The sequence below is a fragment of the Scyliorhinus torazame genome, chromosome 13, assembly GCF_047496885.1.
Source record: "Scyliorhinus torazame isolate Kashiwa2021f chromosome 13, sScyTor2.1, whole genome shotgun sequence".
In the NCBI taxonomy this organism is placed as follows: domain Eukaryota; kingdom Metazoa; phylum Chordata; class Chondrichthyes; order Carcharhiniformes; family Scyliorhinidae; genus Scyliorhinus; species Scyliorhinus torazame.
The window spans coordinates 87,147,833-87,163,741 of record NC_092719.1 but is presented as its reverse complement, the minus strand read 5'-3'; the positions used below and the strand labels follow the sequence as shown (position 1 = coordinate 87,163,741).

The following is a 15,909-nucleotide window of genomic DNA, read 5'->3' as shown; positions in this document are numbered from 1 at the left end:
TTGCAAAAAGCACCATCTTCATCAGACATGACTCCAACAGTGAGTTTTGGCAATTGCCATTGGACCAAAAAGTCCAAACTCCTAACTACGCTCATGGTGCGCTTTAGATTGGACTGCTTTACCCCGCTGCCATTTGGCATCACATTGAACTATTCCAAAGGACAATGTCCAATATACTGCAGGGCATTGATAGAATTACATGCCACATGGATGACATCTTGATTGATTGGTCATGAAACAAGGCCACAACGAATAATAATCGTTATTATTGTCACAAGTAGGCTTACATTAACACTGGAATGAAGTTACTGTGAAAATCCCCTAGTCGCCACTTTCCGACGCCTGTTCGGGTATACTGAGGGAGAATTCAGAATATCCAATTCAGACAGTGACCCAAGCGGTAATCGAACCTGGGACCCTGACGCTGCGAAGCAACAGTGCTAATCACTGTGCTACCATGCCGCCCACTCATGCTGCACGAGGCTGGCTTGATACTCAATGGTATGCTCCTAAGCCCACAATGAAGTTCACAGAAACATACATCTAAGGCCAATCGGCCCTTCAAGCATGCCCTACCATTCATTATGATCATGGCTGATTATCAAACTCAATATTCTGATCTCGCCTTCCCCCACATCCCTTAATCCCTTTAGTCCCAAGTGCTATATCTCATTCATAGTTGCCTGTCTCAGAATGGCCGGCAACCCTCAGGAAGCGGGATTTCCCACCCCAGTTTCCTTGATGTCAGGGAATGCCTGCTGCTGCCCAGTTAATTTGACTGGCTTTCCCACAAACAGACAACACAGGGCACTTGCTGACTCTCCACTGGCAGGCAAGTCCCCTATCACCTACATTAAATCCTGCATCTAGTCTCTGTTGCTTTGTTCTGAGGCCTCTACTTTTGTCTCATTAATCAACAGTTAGTTGTTATTTATTAGTTGAATTAATTGTTAAGACTTTATTTGGTTAAATTGTGCAGCTCTCCTGAATTGCACAGGGAAGTGTGTTTATCACATGGCACTTCAATTGCTGTAATCCCTTCGACTTTTTCTTTGTCAATCTCACAAAAATAGAGGCTGGATATCTTACCTGGAAGTAGATTAATGTTGTATAGCCTGCGGAGATGGTTACTGTAATATAGAAGCTGGATTGAGTTCAGGTTTTCTGCAGCCTTTCTGTATGGTGCCATCATATTTGGATTTTCAACTGGTGCCATTTCTTTATTTTCCTGTCCCTTTTCTTCCACTTTTACTCCGTGTATGGCAGTTAAGGTTGGCAGCAATTCATCATTTTCTACAGAAAAACCATGTGCACCAAAAATGAAAAATAGTATGGAAAAAGCGAACTGAGAATGATGTGTTCTTTGGACCAATGTAAGTAGTTGATTACATTTTAAAACATTTTTAAAAAAATGTTTTTATTGGTTTTCTCAACTTTTATGTTACCTATTTCAGTTTGTATGATTAGTTTACAGGTTTCATAGCCCCCCATAGGGTTTGGAAAGGCAACTAAGGAGAGACTGACCTTACACTCCAAATATAGACTAAAGTACAATGAGAGAACATACAGACGAACACGGATCACTATACATATTTACACCTACTGATTTCTCCCCCTTCCGTGGCCATGGGCCTCATATGGTTGTTCTGTGTCGGCTACCCCTCCTGTTGGGCCAACCTGAACCTCTCGAGTAAATCTATATCCCAGAGGCTGCAACTGCAGTAGTGAAGACTCACCTCAGACCTACTTCTTTAATTCCTGTTTTATTTTATTCCTTGCCGACACTTACCTTGGGCGGGATTCTCCGACCCCCCCCCATCGGGTCGGAGAATCGCCGGGGGCAGGCATGAATCCCGCCCCCCGCCGTGTCCCGAATTCTCCGCCACCAGAGATTCGGCAGGGGCGGGAATCGCGTTGTGCCGGTCGGCGGGGGCGGGAATCGCGCCATGAAGTCCCGCCACTGTTAACCCTCTCCCGCCGGCGTGGATTAAACCACCTACCTTACCGGTGGGAGCAGGAAGCGCGGGCGGGCTCCTGGGGGGGGCGCAGGACGATCTGGCCCCAGATGGTGCCCCCACGGTGGCCTGGCCCGCGGTCGGGGCCCATCGATCCGTGGGCGGGCCTGTGCTGTGGGGGCACTCTTTTTCTTCCGCCTTCGCCATGGTCTTCACCATGGCAGAAGCAGAAGAGACCCCATCCCCTGCGCATGCGCGGGGATGACGTCAGCAGCCACTGACGCTCCCGCGCATTCATGAACTTACGCAGGCCGGCGAAGTTCTTTCGGCCATGTCTGGCGTGGCGCCAAAGGACTTCCATGCCAGCCGGTGGAGTGGAAACCACTCCGGCGCAGGCCTAGCCCCTCAAGGTGAGGGCTTGGCCCCCAAAAGGTGCAGAGACTTCCGCACCTTTGGGGCGGCCCGACGCCGGAGTGATTCTCGCCACTCCATCACGCTGGGTCCCCCGCCCCGCTAGATAGGGGAGAATCCCGCCCTGCAGGATTCTCCGCAATCGGCGCGATGTCCGCCGACCGGTGGCAAAAACAGCCAAATCAGTCCGGCATCGCGCCGCCCCAAAGGTGCGGAATTGTCCGCATCTTGAGGGGCCGAGCCCCGCCTGCTGGCGTGAAAGGCCTTTGGTGCCCCGCCAGCTGGCGCGGAAATGACTTGGCCATGCGGCGCATGCGCGGGAGCGTCAGCGACCGCTCACGGCATCCCCGCGCATGCGCAGTGGAGGGGGTCTCTTCTGCCTCCGCCATAGTGGAGACCATGGCGAAGGCGGAAGGAAAAGAGTGCCCCCACGGCACAGGCCCGCCCGTGGATCGGTGGACCCCGATCGCGGGCCAGGCCACCGTGGGGGCACCCCCCGGGGCCAGATCGCCCCCCCCCCCCCAGGACCCTGGAGCCCACCCGCGCCGCCTTGTCCCGCCGGTAAGAGAGGTGGTTTGATTCTCGCCGGCGGGACAGGCATTCCAGCAGCGGGACTTCGGCCCATCGCCGGGGGGGGCCCGCCAAACGGCGCGGCGCGATTTCCACCCCCGCCGAATATCCAGTGCCGGAGAATTCGGCAACCGGCGGGGGCGGGATTCACGCCAGCCCCCGGCAATTCTCCGACCCGGTGGGGAGCCGGAGAATCCCGTCCCTGGTGTCTGACTTGTGTGTGTCTGGGTACAGGGCGGAACAGGGTCTTGGTATTAGGTAGTCTGGAAGACCATTATCCTGTTATTTCCTCATATGTTTGTCTTTTCTTCACTTTGTTCAGAAATGGTTTGTTAACATTTTTCTTATAAATCTGGGCCGGGATTCTCCGATCCCATGGCCAAGTTCTGACGCCGGGGTCAAAAGCGGCGTGAGCCACTCTGGCGTCAACGGGCTGGCAGGCCCAGGTATTCACCCCTTCCTAGGAGTGGTGTCCGCTGCTCCGGCGCTCGAAAGTCGGCGCACCATGGCCGGCGCACCATGGCCGGCGTGGGTCTGCGCATGCGCGTGAGTTGCCGTCTTCCTGCCGGTCCCCGGGCAATATGGCGGAGCCTGCAGGGGCCCGGCACGGAGGAACATAGGACCCTCACGGAATTAGCCCACCCGCCGATCGGTTGGCCCCCATCGCGGGCCAGGCCACCGTGGTGGTCCCCCCAGAGTCAGATGCCCCCCCCCCCCCACCACCAAGACGGCCCCCGCAGCCAGAACTCCGAGGTACCGGCGGGTGGGACCATATGTAACCCACGCCAGCGGGACTCGGCCGAACTCGGTAGGCACTGGGCCCAGCGAGGTGAGGAGAATCGGCGGGGGGGGGCGCTTTCAATGGCCCCCGACTGGCGCGGTGGTGACCCCGCGTGCGCCAGAGATTTGGCGGCCCGGCGTCGGAGCAGTGTGGCGTGATTGTCATGACCCCCCCCCGGGCGATTCTCTGACCCGACGTGGGATCAGAGAATCCCGGCCCTGGTGTCTGTAACTTATAGGAGCAGTCAAGGTTTAGAGATGTTCGTAAAATACAAATTATTGGTTAATTCACGTATGTTGGGATCTATGGGGTGGAATTGATCGTGCACTTGACCAGGGTGTCGTAACAGCTGGCAGACCTGTTGATTTTTCAAACATTTTCTGTTTTCATTTCAGATTTCTAGCATTCACAGTATTTTGCTTTTATTATCTGAATATTGTCCAGAGGCTGGATTTTCAGCCCTGCGACGCCAGCACCGCAATCGGGAAGAGAATCGGGCATCTGGCCGAGATCAAGGTTCGTACTGGGCAACAAGCCGACCACTATGCTCCGGTCCCCGGAGAGAGTTAAAGGGAGTTAAGTGATTCCAAACACCCCTCCCCTTGATGTTTGAGTGATTTTGAAGTGTTGAGCTGGAAATTGACAGCACCTACCTCTCTTTGAAGTGGTTGATATTTGTAAGCATTGTGGTTTCTGAACTTAAGAGTTTAAGGGGTTGAATGTGTCATGTGAGTACCCCTTTAAGAAAAGTTTGGTCTCTTATCATGTGACTTGTAGCATGGCTTCAGTGATGGCAGCACGGTAGCATTGTGGATAGCACAATTGCTTCACAGCTCCAGGGTCCTAGGTTCAATTCCGGCTTGGGTCACTGTCTGTGCGGAGTCTGCACATCCTCCCCGTGTGTGCGTGGGTTTCCTCCGGGTGCTCCGGTTTCCTCCCACATTCCAAAGATGTGCAGGTTAGGTGGATTGGCCATGATAAATTGCCCTTAGTGTCCAAAATTGCCCTTAGTGTTGGGTGGGTTTACTGGGTTATGGGGATAGGGTGGAGGTGTTGACCTTGGGTAGGGTGGTCTTTCCAAGAGCCGGTGCAGACTCGATGGGCCGAATGGCCTCCTTCTATACTGTAAAAAAAAAAATTTTTTTTTTTAAATTGTAAGTTCTATCTATGTCATTTTGTGAGTGGAGCTGGTCTGTGGCTGTCAGGTGAGTAGGGTTTTTTGGGGGTTTCAGTTTTTGTTTGGTTAATTTGGACTGCAGAAGGAAGAAGTGTATTCCCTGTTTTTCTCTGTTTTCATTTTAAAAGGTGTCCCAGGGAAAAGCACGTTGAGTGTGGCAAACTGCCTTGTCATCTGCAAAGACTTCTGTAAAATACGACATTGCACCCGGAATTATGAGTTAACATAGGAGAGGACCAATTTCAAAGTCAGCAGCGAATTCTGCTGCTGAACATTTATTCCATATTCCATGCTGTGGAACTTCAGGACGACTGAAGAAATTGAAGAATAAGTCATTTGGGACAGTTTTCGTAACTCTTTTGCGCGTGCTCCGACCCTTATACTTCGGCTTCGTTTTAATGGTTTTCAGTGTGACATTCTTTTCTTTCTTCCAGTCAATCTGGCACCCTGTGCATCCCGTGATTTCTGGTTTGTCAAAGAATGAAAGTCCAATCTTGTCAGGCCATGATTCCAGCTGGTATATTTTGTAATTACCTCATTTGTAAAATACTCATTAGGCTCAAACTTAAATTCCAGAGTGAAGCTCATTGGCTGTTCACGCTCTGAACATTTAATGTTCACATCCTGTAGATGCTTTAATATGGGCTCATCATGCTCCTGTATCATACCACTGAGTATATACACTTTCTTGAAGACTGGTAACCAGAAGTGTGGAATTCCCTTTGGCTCTTCCATCTCTTCATCTGATTTGCCGTCCTCTGCCTGGACTTTTGCTTGTTTCACATCGAATGACTGCACCAGCATATCTCATTGAGATTTGTAGAATTCGGCTGGCCAGTTGCTGTCTGGAACGTACAGCCGCTCAACTAAGTTCAGGGCCCACACACATCCGCTCCTACGATGGACTCGTTTTTCATGTCGACAATGGAAAATGGTAACATATGCGTTGTGTTGTGCCTACTTAATTCAAACTCACATTCACCCAGCGTCTCAATCTTCTTCCTATCGTAGTGTATCGGCAGTCGTGGTTTTTCGACAACTTTCGGCTTGATATGCAGTCCGTGCAAAATGGACAAACTGAAGAGGTTGGCCCTTGCTCCCATGTCAAGATCGCAGTTTACCAATGTGTCGTTCATCTACCCTAAGGTTTTCCATTTGGTTTTGATGGCAGCAGGTTTGTCCTTACTATTGTCGAGACTTTTCGGAAGGACATCTTCACTTTTACAATGGTCGGACTCCTCTGGTCCTTGGTTGAAATGAGATCAATAAAGAAAGCATCTCATCAACCGTGTTAACTGATGTGATTTGGTCCACTGGAGGAGGCAAAAATCATTGTTTCGCAAATGATTTGTATGCCACATCTGTACTTTTCTATATGCTGGTCATTGTCGTGGACCATGTCGGTTGCCACATTTCTGGCATAAAATGGTGGCACCTGTCGACCGTTTAAAATGGCCACCCACACTTAGAACACCTTTCTTGTTGAACTGCGGCAAAGTGCTGATAGCACTGACTGGCGTCTTCTTCCATGTTGGTGCCAAAATATTTCAAAGTGAATGTATTGATTTGCCGTGCAGCCAACTCACTTGCATGGCAAATCTTAATCGCATTTTCCAATTTCAGGTCTTCCTCCCGTAACGATCTTTCCCGGAGCTTATCATTTGATATGCCAAATACTATTTGGTCACGAATCATCAATGATTTTAGATCACTGAAATTGCAGGACTGGGCCTTCAGCCTCAAGTCGGTCACAAAACTGTTGAAAGATCCGCCTGGTTTCTGGGTACGTATACAAAAATATATCTTTCAAATGTTTAATTATTTTTCGGAGAGCAATACCGATCGAAGTGCTGTATCACCTCATCGTAGCTCTTGCTTTCCTCTTCACTATCAGAAGCAAGTGTATTGTAGATTTCAATTGCTTGTGGACCAGTTTTTTGGCTACGTTACCCAAAACATGAAACTGGTGTGGTGCCTTTAAACCTTCCATCTCAAACTTCACATTGTTTGTTGTGTTGAGTCGCCAATGGCCGTAGTTTACCAGGTCGGTGGAAGAATCTTCTCTTTTTTGTTCTTCGGCCAGTTTCGCTTCGTCTTTTCTGCTATTACCTTCAAATATTCAACACTCCGGGTACCATGTTGTGTTCCATGACCTTGTCTTTGCAATGATTCATACAGAACTTCTGATGACTTATGGGCGGCACGGTAGCACAGCTCCAAAGTCCTGGGTTCGATCCCTGCTCGGGACTGTCTGTGCGGAGTCTGCACGTTCTCCCCCTGTCTGCGTGGATTTCCTCCGGGTGCTCCAGTTTCCTCCCACAAGTCCCGAAAGACGTGCTTGTTAGGTGAATTGGACATTCTGAATTCTCCCTCAGTGATCCCGAACAGGCGCCGGAGTGTGGCGACTAGGGGATTTTCACAGTAAATATATTGCAGTGTTAACAGTGTTTACTTGTGACACTAATAAAGATTATTATAGAATGATGATTTATTGATTAACACGTGGAGAGGAACATATAAAATGCTAAACAGACTAGGTTATTATTTGAGTTTCATGGACTCTCCTGGAACTATCTGATATGCGACTGTCCAGTTGTATGCTTTATTACCAACTGGCGAGAGTCGGATGTCACATGACCGATGTCTGGCGCCACCAGCTGGTTGTATGTGGCACTGCTAATTATATACAATATTATTCACATGCATATCACCACATACATGACATTTCTCACATTGCGCCTGTGACCATGGGGAGTTCACCACTGAAAATCAATTAAGTGTGACTCAGCACCCCAAGAGATAATGAGAAATTTAATGGAAGAAAAGCCTCAAAGAGGAAAATAATTTTGGCCTTAGCCTGGACCAAGGTAGGTTATTTTATCAGGGCCTATTATGGATGCAGAAGATTGTAATGATTTCATAGATTTTCATAGATTATCATAGAATTTACAGTGCAGAAGGAGGCCATTCGGCCCATCGAGTCTGCACCGGCTCTTGGAAAGAGCACCCTACCCAAGGTCAACACCTCCACCCTATCCCCATAACCCAGCAACCCCACCCAACACTAAGGGCAATTTTGGACACGAAGAGCAATTTATCATGGCCAATCCACCTAACCTGCACATCTTTGGACTGTGGGAGGAAACCGAAGCACCCGAAGGAAACCCACGCACACACTGGGAGGATGTGCAGACTCCGCACAGACAGTGACCCAAGCCGGAATCGAACCTGGGACCCTGGAGCTGTGAAGCAATTGTGCTATCCACAATGCTACCGTGCTGCCCTTTGCCAGGCCTTTGAGATCGGCCAATTAGAACACGAGTTCCCTGATTAGTGGCCCAATCAGGGAACCCCTTTCTGTGTATACAACAGAGTCTCAGATCCTCTGCACTCCCCGTGTAGACAGCAGACTGAATGGTCATGGTTGTTCAGCTGTTGGGTTTGTAAATAAAAGGAATTTTGGTGACGGGACTTCTGTCTCCATGGACTTATTACAAAGAGCCAATATGATGCCTTGTCCTTCCCCAAGCGATACTTAATGACTATTGCCAGCTTTTGTATTGAGATCCTTAAGGTCAGCAGCAACAGCATTGATAAGGAGAGAAACAGCACAACTTGCTGGCACAATATTTACTGTGTCGACGAGGAAAACGAAACAACCCAAAGAAACCTGCTCGTCAGCAGCTGCCGCATATTGAGGGAAAGGCACTGACAGGCAAAAATGCCTTTATTCGGAAAGTTGGACTCTTTTGACCCTGCAGTGGAGACTGGGCCCAATATGTAGAGCAGATGAAGTACTTCTTTAGAGCAAACGATATAATTCCGGATGAAAAGCAACGGGTCATTCTGCTGACCACATGTGGGCCAGCAGCCTTTGCCATTATGCGCGTGTCACTTTTCCGGAGGCACCGGATACGAAAACTTTCCAGGAATTGATGGACTTAGTAAAAGAGTACTATGACCCTAAGCCACCTCTGATCCTGCGAAGGTACCGGTTTTACTCAGCGTGCCGAGACACTGGCGAGTCAGTTACAAACTTTTTAACAAGATTAAGGCAATTAGCAGAGCCTTGCGAATTTGGCCTGACGCTAAATGAGATGCTCCGAGACTGTTTGGTATGTGGAATAAATAATTTAGCAATACAGAAACGTTTGTTAGGAGAGGCCGAGCTGGATTGCAAACAAGCATTGCAGCTGGCTTTGTCCACAGAAAAAGCGGCAAGCGGAGCGCATGAGTTACAGGGTACTCCGATGGAGATAGACGCCCATACCAGTGAAACTGAGTTAAGGGACTACCGCTGGGGGATAGGCAACTGCATAGCCACCTTCAGGAACGACTCAGATAAAAAGTTAACCAGGCTCACTCGCAGAAGCCCTCCCAAGCAAGGGAAAATTAGGTCCAGACAGATGGCAGCCCCTGCAGCCTTTCGCCCGGCAAAATATTGTCGTTGTTGCCAGAGATTGGAGCCAGAAAGGAGAAAAAGAAGCCCCAAACCATCACCTTAGAGAATGTCACGTAGACCGGGGTACGGAAGAATGCATACCCGAGAAGCCCCACCTACCTCCGACGAGGAACAACTAAATTGTGAAACGATGGTGAAATCAAAACCCATTAAATTATCCATAAGGTTGAATGGAAGTCCCACATCAACACTGGAGCAGCCATATTAGTGATAGGGGAAACAGTATTCAATAAAATTCGCACTGGACTCCAACCCTTATTCCTGACCAGGACCTTGGCAAAACTGAGGACATGCACAGAGGAACCACTGAGAGTGTTGGGCACAATGCATATAACTGTGGCTTATGGAGAGCAACTGCCTTTAATGGTAGTGAAAAGTGTGGGGCCAAGCTTATTGGGACGAAACTGGCGAAAAGAGATCCAGCTGGATTGGGTAAATATTTTCCAGCAGGAAAATGGCCACCTGAGTGTAGCACCGTCAATATGACGCGAGGCAGGTTGAGGTAATGTCAATTGAAGGCTTTATTAAGCAGAACTTTATCCCCAGCAGCGTGGTTACAGAATGCAGCTGCTGAGGGAAATGGAGGGAAAAACTGGGTTCTTCTCCCGGCATTTCTGGGTGGAGTCCAGTAGGTGGCAGATCCTATCAGGACCTGGCATCCCTTCACCAATAGCCTGTCGACACGTGGTGTACCGTATTACATAATACATACCTAATACATACCACCACATTCACCCCTTGTTGAAAAAAACCCAGCGGGATGGTGGTTCGCATGGTGGTAGGGGTTTACAGAGTCGGCACTGTGCCGTATCTTTGAACAAAACACAAAATTATCGCTTCAACTGGGCCAACGGGCCAAACAGGGTCGGCATGATGCCAGAACTATAACAAGACACAATAACTGAAAACTGGGCCAATGGGCCAAACAGGGTCGGCATGATGCCATAACTATAACAAGACACAATAACTGAAAACGTTGAGAGTTAAAGTGATTCGATGAGCCGGATGGACGCTCTGGTCGTCCTTTCCGATCGTCTCGGGCGTGGTGGTGATGGCGCTGGCTCGAGTCCCGTCGGCTCTGGGAGCGTAGCGCTGTCCCCTGTGTCCTTACTCCTGGGCAGGTCTGGGAGGAGAACCGAACCCCCCGGGAAGGGGGTGGCTGCGGGATGAACCGGCGGGCGTGAGGAGGTGGTGATTGGCGTTGGGGGGGGTGTGGGTAGCTCCGGCGGGCGCCAGATCTCACAGGGAGACCGTGTCCTGTCGGCCATCGGGGTACTCCACATAGGCGTATTGCGGGTTGGCGTGAAGGAGATGCACCCGTTCCACCAACGGATCTGACTTGTGCGCCCGCACATGTTTCCGGAGCAGAATGGGTCCCGGAGCTGCTAGCCAGGTCGGGGGAAGCACGGTAGCATTGTGGATAGCACAATTGCTTCACAGCTCCAGGGTCCCAGGTTCGATTCCGGCTTGGGTCACTGGCTGTGCGGAGTCTGCACATCCTCCCCGTGTCTGCGTGGGTTTCCTCCGGGTGCTCCGGTTTCCTCCCACAGTCCAAAGATGAGCAGGTTAGGTGGATTGGCCATGATAAATTGCCCTCAGTGTCCAAAATTGCCCTTAGTGTCCAAAATTGCCCTTAGTGTTGGGTGGGGTTACTGGGTTATGGGGATAGGGTGGAGGTGTTGACCTTGGGTAGGGTGCTCTTTCCAAGAGCCGGTGCAGACTCGATGGGCCGAATGGCCTCCTTCTGCACTGTAAATTCTATGAAATTCTATGAAATAAGTGGCGTTCCAGAGGAAGACTTCCTAGGAAAGAGGAGGAGGCACTCGTGAGGCGTTTGATTCGTGGTGGTGCACAGCAGGGACCGGATAGAGTGAAGGGCATCCGGGAGGACTTCCTGCCAGCGGGAAGTTGGGAGGCTCCTAGACCGGAGGGCCAGCAAGACGGCCTTCCAGACCGTTCCATTCTCCCATTCTACCTGCCCGTTCCCCCGGGGGTCCTGGTCGTCCTGCTCGAGGCTATGCCCCTGCTGAGCAGGAATTGACGCAGTTCGTCACTCATAAAGGAGGACCCCCTGTCGCTATGGATATAGTCGGGGAAACCGAACAGTGTAAAAATGGTACCGAGGGCTTTAATGACCGTGGACGCGGTCATGTCGGGGCAGGGGATGGCGAAAGGGAAACGGGAGTATTCGTCAACGATATTCAGGAAGTACGCGTTGCGATCGGTGGAGGGGAGGGGGCCTTTGAAATCCAAACTGAGGCGTTCAAAGGGTCGAGAGGCCTTAACCAGGTGCGCTCTATCTGGCCTGAAAAGGTGCGGTTTGCACTCAGCGCAGATCTGGCAGTTTCTGGTGACTGTTCGGACGTCCTCGACGGAGTAAGGGAGGTTGCGGGCCTTAAGGAAGTGGTAGAAACGAGTGACCCCCGGGTGGCAGAGGTCCTCGTGGAGGGCTTGTAGACGGTCCACTTGTACATTGGCACGTGCCGCGAGATAGGGCATCGGATGGCTCGTTCAGCTTTCCGGGATGATACAAGATCTCATAATTGAAGGTGGAGAGTTCGATCCTCCACCGCAAGATCTTGTCGTTCTTGATCTTGCCCCGCTGTGCATTATCGAACATGAAGGCAACCGACCAGTGGTCAGTAAGGAGAGTGAATCTCCTACCGGCCAGGTAATGCCTCCAGTGTCGCACAGCTTCCACTACTGCTTGTGGCTCCTTTTCCACTGAGGAGTGGCGGATTTCTGAAGCGTGGAGGGTTCGGGAGAAGAAGGCCACGGGTCTGCCTGCTTGGTTGAGGGTGGCCACCAGAGCTACATCCGATGCGTCGCTCTCGACCTGGAAGGGGAGGGACTCGTCGATGGCGCGCATCGTGGCCTTTGCGATATCCGTTTTGATGCGGCTAAAGGCCTGGCATGCCTCTGTCGTCAGGGGAAAAGTAGTGGACTGGATTAGTGCACGGGCCTTGTCTGCGTACTGGGGGACCCACTGGGCGTAATAAGAAAAGAAGCCCAGGCAACATTTCAGGGCTTTGGCACAGTGGGGGAGAGGGAACTCCATGAGGGGACGCATGCGTTCAGGGTCGGGGCCTATCACTCCATTACGCACTACGTAGCCCAGGATGGCTAGACGATCGGTGCGGAACACGCATTTTTCTTTGTTGTAAGTGAGGTTCAGGGCGTGAGCGGTCTGGAGGAATTTTTGGAGATTGGCGTCGTGGTCCTGCTGGTCGTGGCCGCAGATGGTGACGTTGTCGAGATATGGGAACGTGGCCCGTAAACCCTGCTGGTCAACCATTCGGTCCATCTCTCGTTGGAAGACCGAGACTCCGTTCGTGACGCCGAATGGAACCCTTAAAAAGTGGTATAACCGCCCGTCTGCTTCGAAGGCAGTATAGTCGCGGTCACCGGGACGGATGGGGAGCTGGTGGTAGGCGGACTTGAGGTCCACGGTGGAAAAGACCTTGTACTGTGCAATCCGATTGACCATGTCGGATATGCGGGGGAGAGGTTACGCATCTCGCTGAGTGTACCTGTTGATGGTCTGACTATAGTCGATGACCATCCTCTGTTTCTCCCAGGTCTTAACAACTACCACCTGGGCTCTCCAGGGACTGTTGCTAGCCTGGATGATGCCTTCCTTCAGCAGCCTCTGGACTTCGGACCGGATAAATGCTCGGTCCTGGGCGCTGTACCGTCTGCTCCTTGTGGCGACGGGTTTGCAATCCGGGGTGAGGTTCGCAAACAAGGAAGGCGGTTCAACCTTGAGGGTCGCGAGGCCGCAGACAGTCAGTGGGGGCATAGGGCTGCCAAATTTAAATGTTAAACTCTGGAGGTTACATTGGAAGTCTAACCCTAGGAGTGTGGGCGCACAGAGATGGGGGAGGACATACAGCCAGTAATTTCGGACCTCTCTCCCCTGCACCGTTAGGTTAGCAATGCAGAACCCCGTGATCTGAACGGAGTGGGATCCTGCCGCCAGGAAAATGTTCCGGGTGCTTGGCCGAATTACGAGGGAACAGCGCCTTACTGTGTCCGGATGAATGAAGCTCTCCGTGCTCCCAGAGTCGATAAGACACGGCGTCTCGTAGCCATTCACTAGGACTGTACTGGTTGCAGTCTGGAGCGTCCGGGGTTGCGACTGGTCGAGGGTCGTTGAAGCCAGACGTGGTTATTGAAGTTGAGCATCGTAATCAGGCAGTATGTGGCCATCTGTGTCGGGGTCCTTCAGCCAAGATGGCGGCGTCCACGGATCGAGCGCGGTCGGGGGTGGACAAAATGGTGGCGCCCATCTCTCCCTCGTGGCGTCCGGGTCCAAAATGGCGGCGTCCGTTGGTCACAGGTGGATCGCTGGGGGGGCTGGGTCTGTGGTCCCGTTTCTTCCCCGGAGATAGCGGCGACCCCGCGGGACATGCACACCGTTGCGTAGTGGCCCTTCTTCCCGCAGCTTTTGCAGGAAGCCGCGCGGGCCGGGCATCGCTGCCGAGGGTGTATCGGCTGGCCGCAAAAATAGCAGCGGGCCCCCCCCGGTTGGTCTGGTGTTTTGGCCGCGCAGGTTTGCGGGGGTGGGGGGGGGTTTCGGAGAGTTGACCGCAGCGGGGGTCCACGGAGCCCAAGGGGCTGTAGTGCGGTCGGGGGAGTAGGCGCGGGCGTTACGCGAGGCCACATCGAGGAATGCCGCCAGGGCCCGAGCTTCGGTCAGTCCCAGAGATTCTTTCTCCAGAAGCCTCTGGTGGATCTGGGAAGAGGCCAAACCTGCCACATACGCATCGCGGACCAGGAGCTCTGTGTGTTCACTTCGCTGTTACCGCCGGGCAGTTGCAGTTTCGACCCAGGATCTTCAGGGCGTTATAAAACTCGTCCAGCGATTCCCCCGGAAATTGCCGTCGTGTGGCGAGCTGGTAGCGAGCAAAAACCTGGTTGGCGGGTCGGATGTAGATATCCTTCAGCGCGGCGATGGCACCGGTGAAACCGTCCTCGTCCTCGATAAGGGAGTAGATGTCAGGACTCACCCTGGAATAGAGGACCTGCATCTTTTGTTCGTCAGTCGGTGTGCCGGGGGCCGTTCGGAGGTAGCCCTCAAAGCATGCCATCCAGTGTTTGAAGATAGAGGCTGAGTTAGCTGCTTGGGGTGCGATGCGCAGGCACTCCGGGGTGATTCAGAGCTCCATGTTCCCACGTCGTTTTCTTCAATTTAAATTCTGCTTCATAAATTGTAGCACCGTCAATATGACGCGAGGCAGGTTGAGGTAATGTCAATTGAAGGCTTTATTAAGCAGAACTTTATCCCCAGCAGCGTGGTTACAAAATGCAGCTGCTGAGGGAAATGGAGGGAAAAACTGGGTTCTTATACCGGCATTTCTGGGTGGAGTCCAGTAGGTGGCAGATCCTATCAGGACCTGGCATCCCTTCACCAATAGCCTGTCGACACGTGGTGTACCGTATTACCCCTAATACATACCACCACACTGAGCGAACTCCTGTGCAAATACCCAGAGGTTTTCCGAGAAGGGCTCAAAACAATAAAGGGAGCAAAGGCGACATTGCATGTAGATCCAGAGACAGTCCCAAAATTCTACAAGGCCCAACCAGTACCCTTCACATTAAGGCAGAAAGTCGATGTGAAAATAAAACAATTAGAGCGTGAGGAAATAAATAAAACCGGTCCAGTTTGGGTGGTACCCGTGATGCCTAACCTTAAGCCGGATGGCTCGGTCCACCTTTGTAGAGATTTCAAACAATTAATCGCGACTCACAACTGGACAAATACCCAATTCCCCGGATTGAGGATTTGTATGCAAAGCTGGCTGGAGGACTCCTATTCTCAAAGCTGGATATGAGCCATGCATATCTGCAGCTGAAGCTGGACGAAGAGTCCCAAAAACTCTCAACGATAAACACCCTGAAGGGCCTTTTCCAGTATACAAGATTACCCTTCGGGGTATCGTCAGCTTGTGCGATATTCCAGAGGACAATGGAGAATATGCAAGGGCTACCACAGGTCACCATTTACCTGGACGACGTCCTCATTATAGGAAAAACAAAGGCAGAACACCTGCAAAACCTGGAGGAAGCCCTTACGAGGTTTCAGCAGCAGGCGTGCCCCTAAAGAGGGAGAAATGTGTCTTCCTAGCACTTCGAGTAACCTATCCTGGGTACAAGGTTGACAAATCAGGGCTACATCCTTTGGAGGATCGGGTGAGGGTGATTAAAGATTCCCCGCGCCCCACCACAATCCAGGAGTTAAGGTCTTTTTTAGGACTGGTTACATATTATGGAAAGTTCATATAGAACAGAGCTTCCATCTTGGACCCCCTACACCAATTACTAAAAAAGGGGCAAGCCTGGGAGTGGTCCGCCCGCCAAGACAGGGCTTTCAAGAAGATAAAAGAACAGCTTTCCTCAGAGAACGTCTTGGCACACTACGACCCCAGGAAAGAGTTGGTGCTCACGTGTGATGCGTCTCCATATGGCGTTGGTGCAGGTTTGGCACACAGAGGGCAAAACGGACAGGAACGACCTATAGCATTTGCTTCCAGGACGCTGGCAGCAGCAG

The 15,909-nt window shown here is 51.5% G+C and overlaps 1 protein-coding gene and 1 long non-coding RNA gene across 3 annotated transcripts in view; one reads left to right on the top strand and one right to left on the bottom strand.

Annotated features, from left to right (window-relative positions):
• LOC140388177 (cilia- and flagella-associated protein 54-like) overlaps positions 1-15,909 on the bottom strand; it is a 948,449-nt gene that overhangs the window by 78,483 nt on the left and 854,057 nt on the right. For both annotated transcript variants that reach the window (XM_072471937.1, XM_072471938.1), the window contains one exon: positions 1,090-1,293. In XM_072471937.1, coding sequence (XP_072328038.1) covers positions 1,090-1,293 — 204 coding nt within the window. The remainder of the gene's footprint in view (positions 1-1,089; positions 1,294-15,909) is intronic.
• Positions 1-15,909, top strand: part of LOC140388178 (uncharacterized) — an 80,196-nt gene that overhangs the window by 4,284 nt on the left and 60,003 nt on the right. Inside the window, exon 2 of the long non-coding RNA XR_011934119.1 lies at positions 4,113-4,233. This is a non-coding gene — a long non-coding RNA (uncharacterized lncRNA). The remainder of the gene's footprint in view (positions 1-4,112; positions 4,234-15,909) is intronic.